The following is a 22,742-nucleotide window of genomic DNA, read 5'->3' as shown; positions in this document are numbered from 1 at the left end:
ATGAAAGCCGTGTTCCAATACTGTTTTTAAAGCACTCTCGTTGATGTTCCCTCACCATTTTCCCATTATCAAGTCCCAGTCTTCAACTTAAGAACTGTACCAATATTTAAACAGCTAATCTGAGGTTTGTTAAATGATCTCTTTGAGTGAGATGTGACTGTAAGCTTGATGCTATTTATTTTTCAAAACAGCAAACATGACGGATAAGCTATTATTCTTACAAAATTATTCAAATTAGGTTTTTATTTAACCGAATATTCCAGGTATCGTTTTTACTGATATAACATCGCTACTTTATTCTCTGTAGTAAATTAACAAGCTTGGTAATTGGTGAACCAGTTAGTTAGCACTCCGCACAAAGTTTAAATGAAACACACCGTGTTGTATTTGATAACACGCTTTTGAGTCACGATGGAAAATTGCTGGAGGAGGGAGTGCTAGAAACAGTCATGTAACACATGGCAATCAAAAGAAAATATATATATATGTGTGTGTGTGTGTGTGTGTGTGTGTGTGTGTGTGTGTGTTTAAAGGTCACTCTCTCCATAGAGGGCAGAAGAGAAGGCCTGGTAATCCAAGGCTCCTGGCACCCCATCAGGCCCGGTGTATAGAGGCATCCTGGCGATGCAGTAGTCAGCTTGTTCAGGAGGCAGCTCACGCCTCAGCTCTTCAATCATTATATACGGCTGCAAAACACCAGAGAATAAAAATGGACAGGAAAAAAAAGTTACAGATGGAAAATTACAAAGTGACTTTGCTAGAGATTTTAGACAGGATTCGTGGCACAAGTTTGAAAAACTTACAGCACAAAATAAAAACTGTTTTGAAGGTACAACGTGAAGTGTCACCATATTTTGTCCATGTAAATGTGTAACAGAATGAACACGCACGTGCTAGCACACACACACACACACACACACACACACACACACACACACACACACCTTATCACCAGCGAGGATCCTGAAGGAGGCGACGACTTGTTCAGCAGTGTCGGTCTCCGTAGTCTCACGAGTCATGAAGTCCACAAACGACTGGAACGTCACCTTTCCCTTACCATTCGGATCGACCACGGACATGATCCGAGCAAATTCCGCCTCGCCCTGCGCACACACACACACACACACACAATAATTATGAGAAAGACTGTGCTAACACAACACTGATTTAAATAAATATATAAATAAATAAATAAAAAAGGTTTGATATGTTGTGTTATAAATATCTGGCCAGAAATTATATGTTCTCTTATCCATTTGAAATTTCATTTAATGTGAGAAATAAGTACATTTAAATTTAGGTAGAACCATTTCTTTAATAATAATAATAATAATAATAATAGTAATAATAATAATAATAATAATAATAATAATAACAACGGCATATGGCGTATTTCATATCTCAGAATTCAGGTAAACAGCAATTCTGAATAAATGTGTGTGTGTGAGAGCATGACAGAAACGTCAGGAGAGATCTATACATGTAGATGAATAGGTCTATAGATATCCAACACTGTGAGAAAGATCTACATAAGGATTATCAAGGTGAACTCAGGAGCCAAATTAATTAATGCTCCCAAAACCTCATTAGGAACTAAAAACTCATCACTCGTTACAAGCGGAAAAAGGTTTTAGCGCCTAAAACAAAAATCACAGGCATGGTCACTACTGTTTTGTGCGTTTGTCTCATTACATATGCATACGTGTTTCTCCTTTCAAAGCACAAGATATTACAACGAACCCCCTCATTTCCATTCTGCTGCTTATTTTACATTCTGTCTTTGTATGTTTTTAAAAAGTAACCCTTGTTGTACCGAATACAAAAAGAAACAAAAAACACTACAATAAGAAAAATGTTACAAGTCACAGTACTGTAATACATGAGTTATTTATAAAAAACAAAAAACAAAAAAAAAAACAAACGTGATCTTAGACTGAAGTTATTTGTAACTTTCCTCTTATTTTTTTCCCCAAGTTTTACGTTTTCATTATAATAATTGTAATTTAAATAACACTACACATATGAAAATTGAGGACAAAAAAAAACAATGTTCTCAACTCTAAACGTTTGTGAAACAGACTATTCTTTGGGCATTACACTGTGCTAACCAGACACGTAGATGTGTTCCATGAACCAAGTTTTAAAAAAAAAAAAATATATATATATATATATTTTTTTTACCAGGTCATAACCCATGGAGATGAGACATGCACGGAATTCCTCTGTATCCATTCCTCCTTTCTTCTTCTGCAGGATTTGTCGAGAGACAGAATATACAATGAGAAATCAAAAAGAAAAGAGAAATGGCCTGAGAGAGATGTGAAGAGACAGTAAACATAATGGGAGTATTATCACACTCACACACACACACTCACACACACACTTACACACTCACACACACACAAACTCAAGCTACTAGACGGTTTAACTGAGCAAACCTAATGACAAAGACATGGTAGAGTAATGAATAAAAGCTAATACAGCACAAATATATATTACATTTTAATATGAAAATAAAAAGAACAACACCATTAACATTGAATATATTGTAACAAAATACAGTATAAAAACATTAGATAATCATAAACATGATCAAAATTTCAATCACTGTTTGTACATTTCCAATTTTCTTTTATTTTTATATATTTATATTAAGTCAATTAATTTCTCTGTTGTCAATCATGTTAGCATAGTGAGTTATGTCGCTTTAAACCAGACAGTGATATTCTGTAAGATTCTGTAAGGATGTGTGTGTGTGTGTGTGTGTGTACACGGCTGGTGTTACCCTGTCAAAGTGGCTGAAGGATGAGCGAAACTCGGTGAGCTGCTGCTGACTGATGCCCTTGGCGTCACGAGTCAGGATCTGAGTCTCGATCTCGTTGATGGTGCGAGCCACGGTGGTCAGGAGGTGCTCCCATCCAACACGGATATGCTGAGATCACAACAGAGCAAAACTTGATACCGGGACAAGAAGTGACTTAAGGCTGGGACGGATTCGCGTTTGTGGATCACAGTTGTGTTGTTTGAGAGTTTGTGTTGAGTGTTTTCGCATGCCTACAGATATACACTACGGGTCAAAAGTATAAAACACACTCATTCTTTATTTTATTTTATTTTTTCCCTCACATTTTAGAATAATATTAAAGTCATCAAAACTCTGGAGTAACACAAATGGAACTATGGGAATTATGTTGTGATAAAAAAAATCGAAAATAAAGCTAAATGATTTAATTATTTTAACATCTTGAAAGTAGACGCCCTTTTTTCCTAGAATTTCCAGAAATGTATTCTTGGCGTTTTCTCACCCGATTTCTTGAGGAATTTCCCTGAGATGCTTTTTAAACAGTATTAAAGGAGTTCCCACCTACGCTGGACTCTTATCGGCTGCTTTTCTGTATATTTCACTCAGAGTCGTCCGTTTAAAAAAAGATTTTTTTGTAAATAAAATGTTAGTTTTCTAATGAAAGAAATGAATATGTTGGCGCGATTATATTTTTGTCTACAACACCGATTTCACACGTTTAATCATACACAATTATACAGGGGGCATGGGGGCTCAGTGATTAGCACGTTTGCCTCGCGTCTCCGAGGATGGGGGTTTGAATCCTTCCTCCGTCCTGTGTATGCACAGAGCTTGCATGTTCTCACCATGCTTCGGGGGTTTCCTCCAGGTATTCTGGTTTCCTCCCCTGAGTCCAAAGACATGCCTTGTTGGTTGATTATCATTTCCGAATTGTCCTTAGTGTGTGAATGTGTGTGCGATTGTGCCCTGCGATGGGTTGGCACTGCGTCCAGGGTGTCCCCCCCCCCCCACCTTGTGCCCAGAGTTCCATGAGATAGGCTCCAGGCTCTCCCGTGACTTTGTGTAGGATTAAGCATTATGAAAAATGGGTGGATGATTGGTATCTTATACGTTCTATAAATTATAGAGGTATAAAATCATTCATTCATTCAATTTTTTCTTTAGTTCCTGCTTCATCCAGGTCAGAATTGTGGTAGATCTGGAGATTATCCTGGGAACACTGAGTGAGAGCCAGTTATCACAGCCATCATGCACACCCAGGGGTACGTTGTAAGGCTAGTCAGCAAATGTTAAGAAGCACTGAAATGCATGAATGATGGTATATATCAGAGTGAGGCACCTCCATGGTGTAGTTGGTGTGTTTGTTGTCGAATATGAGTGACTCCTGGATAAACTGGTGTTCTCCCTCCAGCTTGTCGATGTTTGGCTTGTAGTTGATAATCATACCCTCGTACTGCTTCAGCTGATTCATCTGATCCTCCAAAGTGGCTCCTGGATCCACAGAGCAGCGTGCAATCTCCTGAAAACTCACACACACACACACACACACACACACACACACACACACACACACAGTAAAACCACAGAATAACATAACCAAACAACATCACCACACTGCTTAAGCAAGAAAGCCACTGAGTTTGTAATATTTCAGTCGCACCTCCATGCGTGCCTGTATCCAGGGTCCGATCGCGTTGGCCTGGGCTGCAAACTGCCTTCTGACACGCTCGTTCACTTGCTGCCTGGATAACTCATCCCGTAATGCGGAATCCCTCTGCGGGACCAGTCTCTTCACCTACACACAAACACACTGTCATTTATTAATAACATTTAGGGGGATTTCTAATGACTTAGGGAAAAAAAAAATATTTCAGAGATATCCAAATTTCAATGATTCCAAGTGCTGTTGAATCTTCAATTATTTTTTGTGTGTTGATTCGTTTTCTGAAAAAAAAAACAACCCAGCTCTGGCAGTAGTGCTGGCTGTTATTTAAATCACAGGTTATACAGTATTAATAGCTGCTATAATATAAGTGATAACAGGAACATTAAACATAACTAATCAAGCTGATCTCGACGTTAACGGCACCGACGAGGATGACTCCACCACCAACATGTCTAGCCCTTCTTCTTACTAATTTGTATACCAGAAATACCCTTGAAATCTGTTGAAAATGTAAAAGAAGCTATTGAAGAAAAACTATTTGTCCTTGCTGTGACCATGTTTGGATCGACAAAATTACAATGATAATTCCATATAAGACCTGCAAACGTTTAAGAAATCGTTCTTGCGATGTCACACTGATGAAAAGCTCGAATCTCGGACAGATGGACAGATCAATAGCAAAAATAGGAGCTAGCCAAAAATGAGCTCTCGGTTCTTGAACATGAAAACGTAAGTAACATCTCTCTATGACAAACAGGAAGGACGCTATTGAAGACATTTGACCTTGCTGTGACCTTGGCCCCATTTGGATCAAATCCAAGATATAATCGATTGATCTGCTGGTTACAATGACAATTCCACAGAAATCCTACGAGCATTTACACACTCGTTCTTGAGATATCGCATCAAGGAGACAAGCAGATCGATGGACAGATCGATATATATATATATATATATATATATATATATATATATATATATATATATATATATATATATATATACACACACACACATACATATACATACATACATATATATACACACACATTTACATATATGCATACATACATACATACATACATACATACATATATATATATATATATATATATATATATATATATATATATATATATATATATATATATACACACACACACACACACACACACACATTTACATATATATATATATATACATATATATATATATATGGACACGGACACACACACACACACCTTGTCCCATTTGAGGCTGATCTCGGCTGGGGTGATGGTGCAGTAGATGTTGGTGAGGTTAGGAGAGATGTTGTAAGTCTGAGTGATTTTCTGGACCTCGTTGTAGATGCTCAGGACGGCCTGCCTCTCCACGTCTGCCTCAGGCAGCGTCGCTTTGAACTGGTCATGGGCTGACATTAGGCCCTACACACACACACACACACACAGATAAGAAAGTGCTAGATTTTCACTTGGTGTGAAAAAACTGAGTGAACATGCAGCTTTCAGCCGTGATGTTCTATACCCTTTATGTATATAATGTCAACTCCGGAAGTATTGGCACCCAATACTGAGTGATCATTTCGGTATAATGAGTCTTTATTGATCACATATACATATACACAGTGAAATTCTTTTCTTCGCATACCCCAGCATGTTAGGAAGCTGGGGTCAGAGCGCATGGTTAGCCATGATACATGGCCCCTGGAGCAGAGAGGGTTAAGGGCCTTGCTCAAGGGCCCAACAGTGGCAGCTGGGCAGTGCTGAGGCCTGAACCACCGATCTTCCGATCAGTAACCCAGAGCCTTAACCGCTAAGCCACCACTGCCCTACTGTAAATATGAGAAACTTTTGTGGTTTTTTTGGGATAGACCACAGATCTTGCTGAGTATTACACTCCAGGACATTACTGCTGAATATAGCATTGTGCCAAATGTATCTTGTTGCTTTCACTCGAAGTGCTCTGTATTAATCCACAATGTTCAGAATTGTGTGTAAATTTCAAACATGGACAGAATTAAAATGTCAGAATGCGCAGTCTCACCAACTTCACTTTGTCAACAGTTACTCCATGTTGCTGTAAATCGGCAAATGTCATGGAAAATGTAAATTATGTAGGTAAAATGTAATTTACTTATATAAAGTATACAGTTGCAATCAAAATGATCACAGCTTGCCTTCTCAGAAATCTGGTTGCAGCCATTGATCGCTTTCTTTTTCTGCCCTGCCCAGGTATGTCATTTATTTTCTACCCCTAGCCAGTTCAGGTGTTTCATGTGTTCCAGCTCAAGCACACCTGGTCTAACTAATGAAGCCCTTGATTAGTTGTATCAGGTGTGCCTGAGACAACACCTGTATTTATATTTGTGTCGTTGTGTGGGATTTTATTCAGGGGGTTGAATAATTTTGAAACTGGAGAAATCATTATAAGTTGCATTTTCAGTTGAATTTAGGGAAACCACTTGAAGCATTCATGGTGTTGAACTATTTCAATTGCTTTTGTTTGATTTGTTCGTTGCAAACATCTGAAAGTCTGTAAATTTTGACAATAAACCTGATTTGTATTGGGGGTTGAATCATTTCGATTGCAACTGTATGGTAGGTATATAGCATATGCATTGCAGTAAACCTGTATCACATATAAAACGCATTAAATAATGATACAACGGGTTAAAAGAAAAAAAAAAAGGTAAGCGTTGGCTTATGTATTAAGAGGGTATATCTTTTCACAGTCAGGATTTACCCACATTTTATTTATTTATCGCTACGTCCCTGATCATTACCTCTATCTCCTCTATGCTGTGCACTATGAACATGTCTTGCAGGTCCTCCATGGCTCCATCCATCCAGTTATTAAACGGAGCAGATCTTTTAGCAAACTCCACGAAAAGCTGATCGATTGTCTCCAACAATTTCTCTGTCCTCTTACAAACACACACACACACACACACACACACACACACACACAAAATCAGCATTTAAAGCAGGTTCATGAGACTGTAGCCTTGATTCTCTCCACCTTGAATGTCTGCCTCATGCACAGCAGCACATTTCCCAATAAATAATTGTCAGTCAAATTTTAATTTCTCTCTCAGGACTAAACTGGGGACTCTGTGTGTATAATTCTAAAACATTGCCCTGTTTTGTGTGTTTTTACATGAATCAGCCACTCCAGGATTTTGTGATCGCAGAAATGAACGAAAATCAAGCAATCTCCTCAATATTCGGAGGAGCCTACAACTGATCAAAATTACAGTGGATTTTGGCCAAGACGCATCGTGTGACATCATCACAACGTGTGTTCAGCCAAAGCTGTCTTTGATTCACACGCGTCATGAGTACAGCTAAAAGGTCTCGTTTTCCAACAAACATCACAGTGAAAGACCGTGCAAAACAATTGCGTGCAGTTGCAATTTCGCAATTCAAAGTAGTTTCCCCCCAAAAACGCACAAACAAACTAAAAAAAATTGCATGGCAAAAAATATGAAAAAAGCCACAGCTAAATTTTTGGCCACAACAATCACATAAAAAAAAACCTCTGCGCAATTCTGTACAGACTGATGAATTTCAAACCGTCAGACTCAAGGTCAGAATTACACAGAACTGAGCCACACCTGAGACACTGGGTCTGTAGTTATATAATATTTAATTCTAATTAATTAATCGATTAATTAATACGGATAGCGGTGTGCTGTAACCTAGGTTACCACATGCACATTTATAGCGTCTTCAACGGATATGTCACAAATATTTGCAAACCTTAAACAATGTAAGAAAAACTAATTACAAGTCCTATCCGAGTGAAGAAATGTTATGATATGTGCAATACTGTCCAAATAAACAGCATGTTTGTGAATCAGAATAATATGTACAGTGAGTTTCAACTGTAGCGACCCGGGGAGAAAAAGAAAAGAAAAAAAAAGCAGAAATGTTCACCGTTTGAATGCAAATTCGATCATCGTAAGCACATATTTTAGGGTGAAATTCCTCAGATACTGTAGATATGCACTACATAATCAGTAAACAATTTATTATTGAACAGCTTTTTGTCCTTTGCTGCCACTCAGTGAATAAAATAATACAGCATTAAATAAATCTACTCAAAGCTTTTGAAAGATGGTAAAGATTAGCTTTTTGTTGGTGGAGCTGAGGTGAAAGGGGGGGGTCTACGTGGTGACCTCAGGTGTACTGATGACTGACTGTGTAAAAGATTGTGACTCTGGAGTTGAGTACATGAAACATGCTGTTCTTATGTGAATTCAATCACAATATATAGTGCAAAATATAAATCTGAGTGTTGGTTCTGATTTTGCTTTGGAAAATATGTACACCGGTGAACAAAGGGTAATAATAATAATAATAATAATAATAATAATAATAATACCTCCAGGGCCTCTCTCCGTTTCTGAGTCAGAGTTCCTAGCTGGTCCCACTGATCACAGATCTGCTGACAATGCTCATTAATGGCTGCAGCTGCATGGTAGTCCAGTTCACTACACACAGAGAGAGAGAGAGAGAGAGAGAGAGAGAGAGAGAGAATGTGAACAACAAATACTTATTGTTTCTGTCCATTCTCTTTTACTGACATTGTAATGACAGCCTGCACTGACTGCTGAACGCATGATTCAACTGAACAAAGAAACACGACTCCTGGCAGCAGAGGAATATCAATACAACATGCTGACAAACTTAATGCATTCATTATAAAGATTTGAAGGCTATTAATATTTAAGCTACAGGAAGACAAAACAGACTTGGGTGTTTTGGCCACATTGTACATACAGTGGTGTTTGAAAGTTTATGAATGCTTTAGAGTTTTCTATATTTCTGCATAAGTATGACCTAAAACATGATCAGCTTTTTAAAATCTTTTAGAAGTCCTAAAAGTAGATAGAGAACCCGATTAAACAAACGAGACAATAATATTGTACTAGGGCACTTGTTTATTGAGAAATATTATCAACTATTACATATCTGTGAGGGGCAAACGTATGTGAATCTTTGCTTTCAGTATCTGGTGTGACCCCCTTGTGCAGCAATAACTGTAACTAAACGTTTGCGGTAAGTGTTGATCAGTCCTGCAGATCGGCTTGGAGGAATTTTAGCCCGTTCCTCAGTACAGAACAGCTTCAACTCTGAGATGTTGGTGGGTTTCCTCACATGAACTGCTCGCTTCAGGTCCTTCCACAACATTTCTATTGGATTAAGGTCAGGACTTTGACTTGACCATTCTAAAACATTAACTTTCTTCTTTAACCGTTCTTTGAATCATTGTCTTGCTGCATGACGCACTTTCTCTTGAGATTCAGATCACAGACAGATGTAATGAGATGTTCCTGTAGAATTCGCTGGTATACTTCATAATTCATTGTTCCATCAACGATGGCAAGTCGTCCTGGCCCAGATGCAGCAAAACGGGCCCAAAGCATGATACTACCACCACCACGTTTCACAGATGGGATAAGGTTCTTATGCTGGAATGCAGTAGTTTCCAAAATCAACAACTTAACTTTAAATTCTTACACACATGTGTGTTAAATTGAATGCACTTACACGTAATATCATAATGTGAATTTGTTAGTGTCTATATGTGTATGCTTGTCTGTCTGTCTCTCTCTCTCACTCTCTGTCACTCTATGTGTGTGTGTGTGTGTGTGTGTGTGTGTGTGTGTGTGTGTGTGTGTGTGCACACGCACTATAACTTAGAACACAGTTAATGGTGCATTTTCACCTCATAGCTAAAGTCCAGAAACACGTTTTTAGTAGTAAAGGTGTGAGATCAGGATGTGATAATATAGCAGAGAATGTGACAACAAGTGAGAGAGCACAAAAGAGAGAGAGAGATAGAGAGAAAGAAAGAAAGAGAGATGTACTTGCTTTTTTGAAAACATAAGTGGTTGCTATTGGGCCAAAAGTGATGTATATTTTTTCCACATATAATGAAAATGTTCGAATAATGGAGAATATCAGAATAGTCAAAACCTCTGCAGGTGTCAGTAGCTCGAGATAAACAAGGCTTTAAGGAAGTTTGCCAATTTCACAAACCATCAGAAACATGCAGTGTCTTAAAATATAAATACAGTATAATATAAAAACCTGCTGAGCCTTTACAGCTGTCACTGCATGCACACACACACACACACACCTCTTGACCCCTCAGTAATTTAATGCAGGTGTATGAGTACAAACTGACCTTGACCCAGAACAATGTGTACTGTATGTGTGTGTGCATTTGTGTGTGTGTGTGGGTGTGTGTGTGTGTCGCACAAACACACAATGACCCAGGCAGAAATCAATGTCCACAATTCAAGGGAAAAGATTACAATATTGCACAGCTAGAACACTAGTCAAGCCCTAATGTGTAACGAATTAACATATTTTAACTGCATAGAAAAACCTGAACATAAATAAACAAACAAACAAAAATAGAATATGATAGGTGCAATAATAAATATATATATATAAGTAATAAATATACACTAAGTAATAAATGAAAAAACAAAGTGATTAAAAACTCATTTAAAAATGAATAATCAGTACAAAAATTGAAATGACCTGAATATTTTACCCCCTCGTTATCTTACAATGACCTTATAAACATAAAGCGTCAACATAATAAACACAGTCAAGTGCTAGGGTAGGATTAAATAACGTGTCATGACCTTGGGTACTACAAAAAAGATAAAGTATGCTCCCAGTTACAAATTGTTACATAACATCACGCAACAACAAGTCTACTTATCACTACTGCCTCTGACAAACAACAGTGTGTAGTCTCTAATTATCATTATGGTGATATTGGTCTGAGAGAGAGAGGGGGAGAGAGAGAGAGAGAGAGCGGACATTTACACAGCAGGTGTTTTGCCAACATTACAGGTCACATTTCTAACAGAAACAAAAGAGAAGCTCACCCACTCTGCCAAAACAAGATCTTTAAATACACCACATGCTGCGCACAGCTCAGAGCATCAGAACACTGCCATACAATGTTGGAACAACTACCTCACGCTTTTCTTGTTTCATATTTCTGAAACACGATCAGGGTGTAAATATGGATTTAGAGTATTTTAGAGTATGGAATGCTATGAATCATTAGTGTGTCTTCTAATGCAGATGTTTCATACTAACTAGCTTAACTAGCAGAGTTTATTCGACTGGTAACTTTGAAACTGGACAGCTAATAACACAACTGCTCAAAAAAGACACTCACTTGACATTCTCTCTTCAACAGAATATAGCCAAGATGTTTCAGAAATATGAATACTACACATTAATATTCATTTGGTTTAGATAACAATGATCCACACAGAACCTTCATAGAAAAACCAGCAGCTAGCAGAGAGTCAGCACAACGGCATTCTTCATCCAAATTTGCCAACAGAATTTCTCGATTGTTAAAATTGCCTCTGTAATTTGCATGAGCTCCAAAAGGGCGATATGAAGATCTTAGATCATGAACAATCTGTTTTCTTTTCTTTACAGAGAGATCATGATGTCTGTGATACTAACAACATTTTGTCAGTTGATGAAAATATTCAGACAGCAAGTGGTTTTATTTACCAGACTTTACTTACAAGTCCAGCCTGTGTTCTCCCTGTCAGACGCATGAACAAACCAATAATATAACGGTATATATATATATATATATTATATATATATATATATATACACAGTATCTCACAAAAGTGAGTACACCCCTCACATTTTTGTAAATATTTGATTATATCTTTTCATGTGACAACACTGAAGAAAGGACACTTTGCTACAATGTAAAGTAGTGAGTGTACAGCTTGTGTAACAGTGTAAATTTGCTGTCCCCTCAAAATAACTCAACACACAGCCATTAATGTCTAAACCGCTGGCAACAAAAGTGAGTACACCCCTAAGTGAAAATGTCCAAACTGGGCCCAATTAGCCATTTTCCCTCCCCGGTGTCATGTGACTTGTTAGTGTTACAAGGTCTCAGGTGTGAATGGGGAGCAGGTGTGATCACTCTCACACTCCCTCATACTCGTCACTGGATGACAACATATATTTCCAAATCACTTCTCTTTATTTTTATTAGCATTTTATATGGACCTTTTTTTTTTTACACTACACAACGGACACGATGCAAACAATGGTTGTTCGCAAAATATGCCAAGCTTGACATGTCAAGGAAATATGACAGATTTAACCACCAGGTCCAAGCCTTTGTACCTGCTCCAAAATGTTCACCACTGGCACTCTGATCTTTTTTCATGTGCAAAAGGGAAGAAACAGGACGTGTTCATACTTGAGTTCCTGTGCAATGGCTGCGATCTGCTCCACTCGGTCCTGATGCGCGGCAAGGTCGCTTTCAAACGCCTCGTGCTTCCGGAGCAGAGCCCGTACCTCGGTCAGAGAGGCACGCTCATAGTCCTTTAGAGTCAGGAGCTCGTTTTTACCTACATCAAACACACACATAAGACACACAGAAGGCAGAAGACTGCGTTGTTGTATATTGTGACCATCTGTGCAGCTCAACAGGGGTTGGAATGAATGAATCTATTTATCCAGGAGCCATGTGTGCACAGTGCAGCACAGTAACACGACATACATTATATACACAATAAAATACTTCATGTTATACTATACCGTGCAGTCTAGCTCAGCAAATAAAATAGTAATTAATGACTGTGATTTAATTTCTTTTTAAAAAGTTACTGTTAATTACATGAATTAATCCACATGATTTAATCACAGTCACGTTGGAGACATTCTGCTGATATTTTGCTTCAGAAACATTTGGGCTTAGTGTTTATTAGAATTGTACAGTATTTAATCATATTTAAATCAGGTGTTCTGTTGTCTCTCTTGAGCGTTTGTGTTTAATGATGCACACTCTCACCTTTAGCCCAGCTCTCATGGGTGGACGCCTTCTGCTGGAATTTCTCAGCCAAGTGGTCAAGACGCTCCAGACGTCGAAGTTCATTCAGCAACCACTCTTCATAACCTTTCTCTGCCTGATCCAGACCCTGCCATGCGCTCGTAATGTCCTACAGAGAATCAGAGGACTTGTTATCTTGATAATCACCTTCACAGAGGACTTGTTATCTTGATAATCACCTTCACAGAGGACTCGTTAACTGGAAAATCACCTTCACAGAGGACTTGTTAACTGGAAAATCACCTTCACAGAGGACTTGTTAACTGGATAATCACCTTCACAGAGGGCTTGTTAACTGGCTAATCACTTTCACAGTGGGCTTGGCTTACAATGGATATAAGAAAAGTCTACACACCCCTTTTGTAATCGTGGATGCGGCTGTGTTAGAATGAACCACATTCAATCTCATGTTCAAAAGTAATTATCATAAACTGTCCAGGAGCAAAGGTCATCTCTACTACAAGGGGATCCTCGTGCAGATCTTCCCTGACGTGAACCCAAAAGTCAGCAAACTGCGACCTGCATTTAACCCGGTGAAGACCAAACTGCGAAACGCAGGTAGAAGCTACAGCGGGATAGTCCGAGGAGGGAGGGAACATAAAGCGTCCTTGTATGCTGATGATTTATTATTATATATATTCAAACCCTTCAAAGTCATTGTCAGCCATCATGGCAATATTAGAGCGATTTGGGAGAATTTTAGGATACAAGACTCATTTTTCCAAGAGTGTTATTCCCAATTATCCCTACAACGGACCATCAAACATTCATCACCCATCCATTTAAAAGTGTCAGATGCTTTGAAATACCTAGGAGTCACTATTACAAAACATTTTCTGCATTATTATCCAATCTACCCATCTCTCTAACAGGCTGCATTAATATTATGAAAATGAATGTACTAGCAAAATTTGTATTTTTTGATTGATGAGTATAACCCAGTTTATTTAGAATAGCAAGACCCCCAGAATGAATAAGAATTATTTCCAATTTTTTTCAGCCTTATCTGCCCCTCTCTCATTGCGATTAATAAACCCTGTGGTTTCTCAGGACTCTCTCAAGATATGGCCTCAAATTAGGAGACCTTTCAAATGGCATGCATGCTCTTGGCCCAGTGATTGTCAATCATTAATTTCCTCCTTCTCTGTCAAACTCATTATTTCACACTTGGTATAAGAAAAGTCCATTTTTATTCAAAGACCTTTTAATTAACAAATGCTTTCCTTCATTCCAACAGTTGAAACAGAAGTGTAATTGACCTAATAATAACTTTTTCAAAGTGTTAGCAGGTGCGTAGTTTAGAAAAATTATTTGTCATCCTTTTCTGATGAACTGTCAAGCTCATTGTTTTACCTAATCCATTTACTAAGGGAGGGATATCTACAGTACCACATATAATAAACTAATTGGTTATTATTTTGTTGAAACATCTTTTTTTCCCCATTTAGTACTGCGCTTCAGAAGCTACATAACATATTTACACATTTCCCAGAAGACAAAATAATAACAATTTACACCGATCATCCTGTTCAAAAGTTTACACCTCCCGGCTCTTAATGTATCGTGTTGCCTTCTTGAGCATCAGTGAATATTTGCACCTTTTGTAATAGTCGTGTACGAGTCCCTCAGTCGTCCTCAGTGTGAAAAGATGGATCTGAACATCATATAGGAACTGCTGGAAAAGGGACAAATATGCAGAAGTTGCTGGAAAAGCAAAGCATGTGCAGGACCTGGAGGATTTTTCTGAAGAACAGTGGGCAGTTTAACCGCTCAGGACAATCATCCAGGAAACGACACACAGTATTAAGAACCACGGGTATGTAAACTTTTGAACTGGTTCATTTGTGTAAATTTAGTAATTATTGTGTCTTGTGGACTACATTTAAACATCTGTTATGTGAAATAGTTTATTTAAGGCAGAACTAAACAAAAAAACAAAATGTAATTTTAATGATCCATCTTATTTTTGAAAAATGATTAACATTTTGCAGATTCTGCAAGGGGTATGTAAATTTACGAGCACAATTGTATTTAATCTATTTGAGTGCATTGTGTGTGTGTGTGTGTGTGTGTGTGTGTGTGTGGCGTCTCACCGACACCATTTTCCCCTCAGAGGGCATGTAGGCAGGCCTGTTGCTGATACGCAATTTGGTCTGCAGCGTGTTAAAGTTGATCTCCAGCTGACATTTCTCTTGAACTTTTGGCGGCTTGTGAACGCGACGATAGGCACGAAAATCTTCGAGTTTCTTCATCATAGCCGCCATAGTGGTCTCGGAAGAGCGGTTCTCCAGCCACGGGGTAGTACGGCAGATCCATTCAAGAAGCTAGAGACGAGAGAGAGGAAAGGGGGAAAGGAAAAGCCAGAGTAGAAGAGAACGGGATTAAAAATGCACAGTAAGGGAACAGCCGGACATTCAGTTCATAGCAGTACCTTCAGTACATTTAGCCTTTAGTAGCTACTCCAAAAAATTTTGAATTAAAAAAAAAAAAATCTCTACCAAGTTTAAAAGGAAGCATCCCAACTGGAGTTAACATTTATTAACAGTGCCCTTGTCACAATGAGGTGGAGGCAGTTGGATACAAGTACAAGGACAATTACTGCCAGGCTCCAAAACGCCAGACAAAGTAAAAGTGTTCAGATGGACTGGATTCAGTTTACAGGCAAGTATCTAACAATTTCTAATTATTAAAAGTAGAACAGTTGAAGACTAGAAAAAGAGCAGGTGATTTCTTCCCCTAATCTTCAACTGTCCAGTTTGGGTGAGTGCCCATGATAGCCTCAGGTTCTTGTTCTTGGCTGACAGGAGTGGAACCCGATGTGGTCTTCTGCTGTTGTAGCCCATCCACATCCACCTCAAGGTTTGATGTTTTGTGCATGCTGAGATGCTTTTCTGCTCACCACGGTTGTAAAGAGTGATTATACAAGTTACTATATCCTTCCTGGCAGCTCAAACCAATCTGGCCATTTTCCTTTCACCTCTCAAGGTGTTTCCACCCACAGAACTGTCGCTCACTCAATGTTTAACAACCATGCCACGGTTAAAGTCACAAAGATCACACCTTTTCTCCATTCTGATGTTTGATGTGAGCAGTAACAGAAGTTTATGACCTGCTGATGCCACACGATTGGCCGATTACATAACTGAATAAATGAGCAGGTGTTCCTATTAAAGTGGACATTTGTGTTTAAAAAAATCTGCACTTATACTGGCTCTTATACCTCTACTCTGGGCTCCTCTAGAACTCAATTAAAAATCTTGTAGGGTAAAACTACTTGTACTGTTCTCTGCTTGTTTTTCCTCGTTCGTAAGTCACTTTGGATAAAGCAGTCTGCTAAATGAATAAATGTAAATGTTTATCAAAGCCTATATCACAAACTGTAAAGTTTTTGAAATAGGCACACTTGACCACATTCTGTATTAAATGCAACACTGTTGCTAGGCAACCAGGAAGCAACTGGGAATCGTGAGGCTAGTAATAATTTAGTTAGCTAGCACACAGGCCGTAAGTCTGCTTTGTAAGGCTGAAATTACACAGCAATCACACTGATCCAATATATTAAAAAAAAAAAAATCAATATTCACAACTCATCGAAAAATAAATATATATTTCCAAAGTTAGGAACATCAAATTAAAAAAAGGGCTGTTCTTATGGACTCTTCTCATTAACCTCATGAACGCATGAATCTGCGTGAATGTACAGTAGTGATATTATGAGTAGCACTGATTTAGAATTTGTTTTGGACACTGATTTGGACTGAATCTACTATATGCATGTCCTGATATGAATTAAAGGACACCTGATAGCTAATCAGAAATGGTATAAAATTTATATATGAAGTATCCTTAAATGATTACAGGAAATTAGACAACATTTTGGAGATGTATATTCTCAGAGAACATGAGTGTGTGTGTGTGTGTGTGTGTGTGTGTCTCACCTCACTGGCCAGTTTCTCATAGTCTTCCATGAGCTTCTCATTCTCCTGGTTGACCCCAAGAACTTTACAAATCCTGTTAGCAGCGGTCTCCGCCTTTCAGAGACAATATGTGCATAGACACATGGTATATCTGATCATTTAGCTTAGGCAAACTGTTAAATGTAGCATATGTATTCAAAGTGACTGATAAGGCTTTACAAATTCTTGTGTGAAGTCAAAGCCTGCATGAATAAGATGTGCATGACATCAGGTCAAACAGCTGTACCTGCTCGGCTCCAGCAAAAGCATGGTAGAAGCAGGACACATAGGTCATGAGGGCTCTCTCATCAGGTTTGGGGGTGTTGATGATGTCTGAGGTGGTGGAGGGAAAAGGAAAGTGGGTTAAGCAAAAAAAATGGAAAATGCACTGGGGAATAATGGAAAACCAAAAACTGTGTGTACAGGCAAAAACAAACTAAATATTACACAAGCCAAGGATGAGATAAGTGTGATCTGGTGGTGTACATGATATTACGGTCCTATTTACCGGCTTACTGTTTCGGTTGTAGCATTGTCAGTATGCCCTCTGCTCTATGAGAAAGGTTTCAAACAAAATCACAATGTGTTCCTTAAGTTTTACACCTGACATACCATTAGGTTTGGCAAAAATAAATAAATAAATAACGTTTTTGTTTGGTTTTTTTTTCCCTCCATTTTTTCCCTTTAATCCGTCACCCATCTGAAGCTATAAATAGAGTCCACATTAAGTGAAGTTGGAAAATGCTTCAGTTTTTTTTACATATTTACATCCTTCATTAAAAGAAACATCATTCTCTATCTATCTACATGATAACATTAATTTCAGGAAAAACAAGATTGCAAAAGACAAACCTATTCAACCATCCTTTCCTCTGGTGAAACTATGTTAACAGCTGATCCTGTTTTCTTTCATAGAACTGTGATTCAATTCTCTTAATGAACCATGTGCAAAATGAACTGAGGACTCTTTACTACAAAACCCCATTACAATGTCTGTTGTAGGATCAATCAGGTAGCAGGGTGCTAAGTAGGAATTTTGCAAAAAAATGTGAAGAATGAACCATTTCATTCATGAAGAAAGGCCATGGAGGGAAGAATATAACCGTGTAGAATGAATGTGCTCTTAAATGATGTTAGGACACTCATGATTAATTGGGGTACAGCTGGAGAATGGAAATGATGCTAAGAAAAATACATACGGAAGGAATAAGAGCCAAGCGGACTGTAAAAAATGGGAAATTATGCAGGGAAGAAGGAGTGGGATAGGAACAAAATTGTTCTGACAAAATGATTCTGACCTTCTGCATTCTCACATGAAAACCAGACTTAATTAAAGGTGCAAGCAGAGTTTAAAGGGGCCAAGCACCAAAAGGGCAACAAGCGCAATGCGGAGCCTGAAGAACACGAAGAGGAGAAATATAATGTACATGAATGAGTAAAAGATAAGTTCAGAAGCACAGAGGATAAGATTGAACAGGAAATGAACAGAACAGAGGCATTTATTTGCATGCCAAGAGGTTGAAAGGTTACTGCAATGCTGAGCCACAAAAGAAAGGAAGCGAAAGACAAAACATTAGACAGACTTTTAAGAACTTGCACCACATTGGAATCGAACCCAGGACCTTTAGAATTAATGCTTGTTGTTTATCACAATGCTCCAAAAAAAAACCCTTATATCTATAGAACACTAGGTGGCACGGTGTTCAAATTTTTCAGGTACCTAGAGGACATGCTATGAATGAATCCTTCTAAATGTTGTGCCGATATGTCAAATATTTTAAAAGATATTACAATATATGACACATTTCAAAATGGCATACAGGAGTTTTGTCCGATCCTGGCAAAATTGGTATCCACGGATTCGCCATGACCCAGTGAATCCGGAGACACCAGATCATCATTTTCTGTCAAAATAATCATTTTTCAAATCTCATAACCTGCAGGTGTTGCAGTTCAGCATGGACCCTCAGATCATGCAGCTGAAGTGTACCAAGTTTCATTACAATTGATCAAAGTCTGTCTGAGATACAGCCTCTGATCCAATTTTGGGTCAACATCGTTAAATTTGCGACATCATAACTTTTGAACAGATATGAATATAAAAATTCTGTTGAGTAATTTTTTGCAGCTCTGTCCACTTATCATTTGAGCCAATATTGGTAAGAATTGGACAAAGTTTGAATGAGAAGTAGCAAAAAAACTGAATACTGTACATTTCAAAATGGTAACTACTGTAATGGATGGACTCTTAATGTAAGATATGGATTGTGATCACCATGACGAGACTAATCTGATGAACTAAATTTCTTTTCTTTAGGACAAAGTGTTCAACAATTATAAACATTTGAAATGTGAATTTTTGAACAAGTGGTGGCACTATACAGTTGGTCCTAGAGATGCCATAATTGGTCCAGATACTATTCATGGTCATAACTATGAGTGTGCCAAATTTATTCCTTTTCCAACTTACGGTTCATAGGGTTACCACAGACTCCCTGTGGGGCAGAAGCAGAATAATAGGAAAACTATGCACCATAGGTGCTTGGCCCCTAATAAATCAAGTTTGTTTTTAACAGAAAAGCAGTACTTATTTACATTCTTTATTCCAGCGATGAGTGGGAATTATGCTAAATAATTTTATACCATGGTCTGTCTAAACACTCGATTCTAATTGGCTGGAAGGTGTGTGTTCAAACCATGTAATGAACAGGTAGTTCCAGTCAGTTAAATCACCGTTCTAAATTAATACGCTGCCTATAAAGAACTTTACCTTGTCAGTGCTGGCAAGTGACCATGGTGTGAGTGGGATAATCCACGGCTAAGTGTGAATTATTCTCGTTCTTTGCTTTCAAGTTATGCATTAAAATCATGTGATGCACACCTAGACATAGATTATCTCTTACATAAATAATTACAATGTTACTTCTCTATTTGCTTTCATCACAAACTCCATTTCCCAGAATTCCACACCTTGTGTTTATTACATTCTGATAAACTTTCCTTATGTTTTTTGGATTGGTTTTCTGGTTTGACCTCTGTTTGATTGGTTTGATTCTCACTTTGCCTATATCCGATTGTTTGACCAGCACTTTTATAATGTCTGATTATGATACTGGACTTCTGGTTTGTCAGCTTTTTTGGACTTCTGGTTTTGTCAGCCAGGGCAAGTTGTCACCAACTTGCCCTGGTGCTTTAATTAGTGTCCGTCTCTGTAGAGCACAATGCCAATCATCATTGTAGGGTCAGCCATGATACAGTGTCCCTGGAGCAGAGAGGATTAAGGGCCTTGCTCAAGGGGCGTGAACCCCCGACCTTCCGATCGGTAACCCAGAGCCTGGCAGTGCTAGCGCTTGACCCCCTGACCTTCCAATCAGTAACCCAGAGCCTTAACCACCAAGCCACCACTGCCCCACTATGAACTCAGTGTTGAATATCTACTATGTGCAGTGCACAGCATACCTTCTGGATCCAGCATTTTGGGGATGTCAAGGTGTTTCTCCGCAATTTCCAGAGCCAGGTTCAGGTTGCCTAGATGATCATCCTGCACATACATGAATAAAGAATGCACTCAGATGTGTAAAGGATTATTAAGAGCACCTGCCACACGATAACTGCTGACAGTTCTAGGCCATCTTAGTTTGATGGATTCTGACGTCTTGTAGGGACTAGAAACTGTGTTAGAGGGACCATTTAGTTCACACTTTTGCAAGAGGATGCGTTACTGACTAGTGAGGGGAACAAATGTAGAAACATGTGAAACATACGTAGCTTTAGTTATTATAATTATTATTGAGCTTTTATAGTAAAATGAAACAGTTTGATTGTTCACTTAAATTCACTGATTTCAATACAAAGAACAGTCATAAGATACCTTAAGAACAGCCATAACAGAGCTTTTTAGTCTTGCCCCTTTTTCCATTACACAGGGTTCATACAGATTCTTCACAATGAAATTCCAGGACTGTCAAGGACTTTTCAAGCACTATTCTTTGTTTTGTTTACAAAGACTATACAAGAGGTGTCCATCCATCCATCCATCCATCCAACCATTTTCTGTACCGCTTATCATACACAGTGTCGCGGGGAGCCGGGAGATTATCCCAGGGGACTCAGGCCACGAAGCTGGGGACACCCTGGATAGGGTGCCAACCCAGCGCAGGGCACAATCACACACACATTCACACACCCATTTATACACTATGGCCAATTTAGAGATGCCAATCAGCCTACAACACATATCTTTGGTTTGGGGGAGGAAACCAGAGTACCCAGAGGAAACTCTTGAAGAGCGGGGAGAACAGGCAAGCTCCACACACACAGGGCGATGCAGGAATTGAACCGCCAACACTGCAGGTGCAGGTGTGAGGCAAATGTGATAACCAGTAAGCCACTGTGCATCTCACAGGAGATGTTATTCAAACATATTCTTTATTTGCTCTTTATAAAGAAAAATTTTAAATAATAATAATTAAACACACACCAATTTTTATATGGCCTTTTCCAGGCATACTGGACTAAATTTGCATTTCCCATGCATTGCTTTGTCTTCACCATAACATCAGTATACTCCAGGTGAGTGACAGCAGCACTGATGCCAACAACTTTCAGTGGAAAGTCGCTAAATGTCACCAGGTGATGTCATGCGCTAATAAGTATCTTTATTATGACATCGTGTCGTATTTGCATTGTGCCTATTGTCAGCCATTTACATCTGTTTGCTTCTCTCCTACTCTCTGTGGTCACATACTGTATTTTAATACAGCTGAATTCCCAATAAAGCTGTTCCCATTTTCTGCACTGCTTAAATATGCTTGATATCATCTGACAAAATCACCATACACATAAGTTAAAGACAACTGCTGTGTTGTGATTTCGGCTATATTTACATGTAAAATGATTGCTCAGAGAGTTAGAAAGTTAGAAGCGTGCTGCTCAGAGAGAGAGAGAGAGAGAGAGAGAGAGAGAGAGAGAGAGAGAGACACCGAACCCCACTTCAACACCTTATTCCTGTGTTCCCATTAATCTATATGACGTTGCATCTAGTTATTAATTTACATTTATCTTTGCATCTGCTTATTCATTTGTTTTTTCAATACTATTTTTTTTATTATGTTTACTATGTTTTGTTCAATTCCTACTTCTCTTGGTCTGCTGTTATATGTTGCCTTGGCAATACAAAAAAAATATTTTGTCATGCCAATAAAGCACACATTGAACTGAATTGAATTGAATTGAATCGAATTGAGAGAGAGGTGTATCTACAGTGGGAAAGCAGGACCCCGTGCACACTGGGCAGTACTGGCCACTCTATTCTATGGGAGGTTGCCAAGGTTTGCCCAAAAAAATCGATAGATTTGTCACTAGGTGCTTTTTTAAACAAAAAAGGAAAAAAAAAAATAAAAGTGCCAAA

General features: G+C 38.5%; 1 protein-coding gene across 1 annotated transcript in view; it reads right to left on the bottom strand.

Annotated features, from left to right (window-relative positions):
- Window positions 1-239: 239 nt before the first annotated feature.
- Window positions 240-22,742, bottom strand: part of LOC128617131 (alpha-actinin-2-like) — a 34,858-nt gene continuing 12,355 nt past the window's right edge. Inside the window, exons 7-21 of the mRNA XM_053640137.1 lie at window positions 20,792-20,873; window positions 17,580-17,665; window positions 17,315-17,407; window positions 15,470-15,700; window positions 13,338-13,485; window positions 12,744-12,894; window positions 8,853-8,961; window positions 7,252-7,392; window positions 5,711-5,893; window positions 4,464-4,598; window positions 4,143-4,322; window positions 2,786-2,932; window positions 2,182-2,247; window positions 945-1,103; window positions 240-686 (exon numbers count right to left, since the gene is read on the bottom strand). Of these exons, the coding sequence (XP_053496112.1) occupies window positions 528-686; window positions 945-1,103; window positions 2,182-2,247; window positions 2,786-2,932; window positions 4,143-4,322; window positions 4,464-4,598; window positions 5,711-5,893; window positions 7,252-7,392; window positions 8,853-8,961; window positions 12,744-12,894; window positions 13,338-13,485; window positions 15,470-15,700; window positions 17,315-17,407; window positions 17,580-17,665; window positions 20,792-20,873 (2,070 nt within the window). The 3' untranslated portion in view covers window positions 240-527. The remainder of the gene's footprint in view (window positions 687-944; window positions 1,104-2,181; window positions 2,248-2,785; window positions 2,933-4,142; window positions 4,323-4,463; window positions 4,599-5,710; window positions 5,894-7,251; window positions 7,393-8,852; window positions 8,962-12,743; window positions 12,895-13,337; window positions 13,486-15,469; window positions 15,701-17,314; window positions 17,408-17,579; window positions 17,666-20,791; window positions 20,874-22,742) is intronic.

This window comes from Ictalurus furcatus, chromosome 13 (assembly GCF_023375685.1).
Source record: "Ictalurus furcatus strain D&B chromosome 13, Billie_1.0, whole genome shotgun sequence".
NCBI classification, from domain to species: Eukaryota; Metazoa; Chordata; class Actinopteri; order Siluriformes; family Ictaluridae; genus Ictalurus; species Ictalurus furcatus.
The sequence above is the reverse complement of the archived record's forward strand: the minus strand, read 5'-3'. Positions and strand labels throughout refer to the sequence as shown.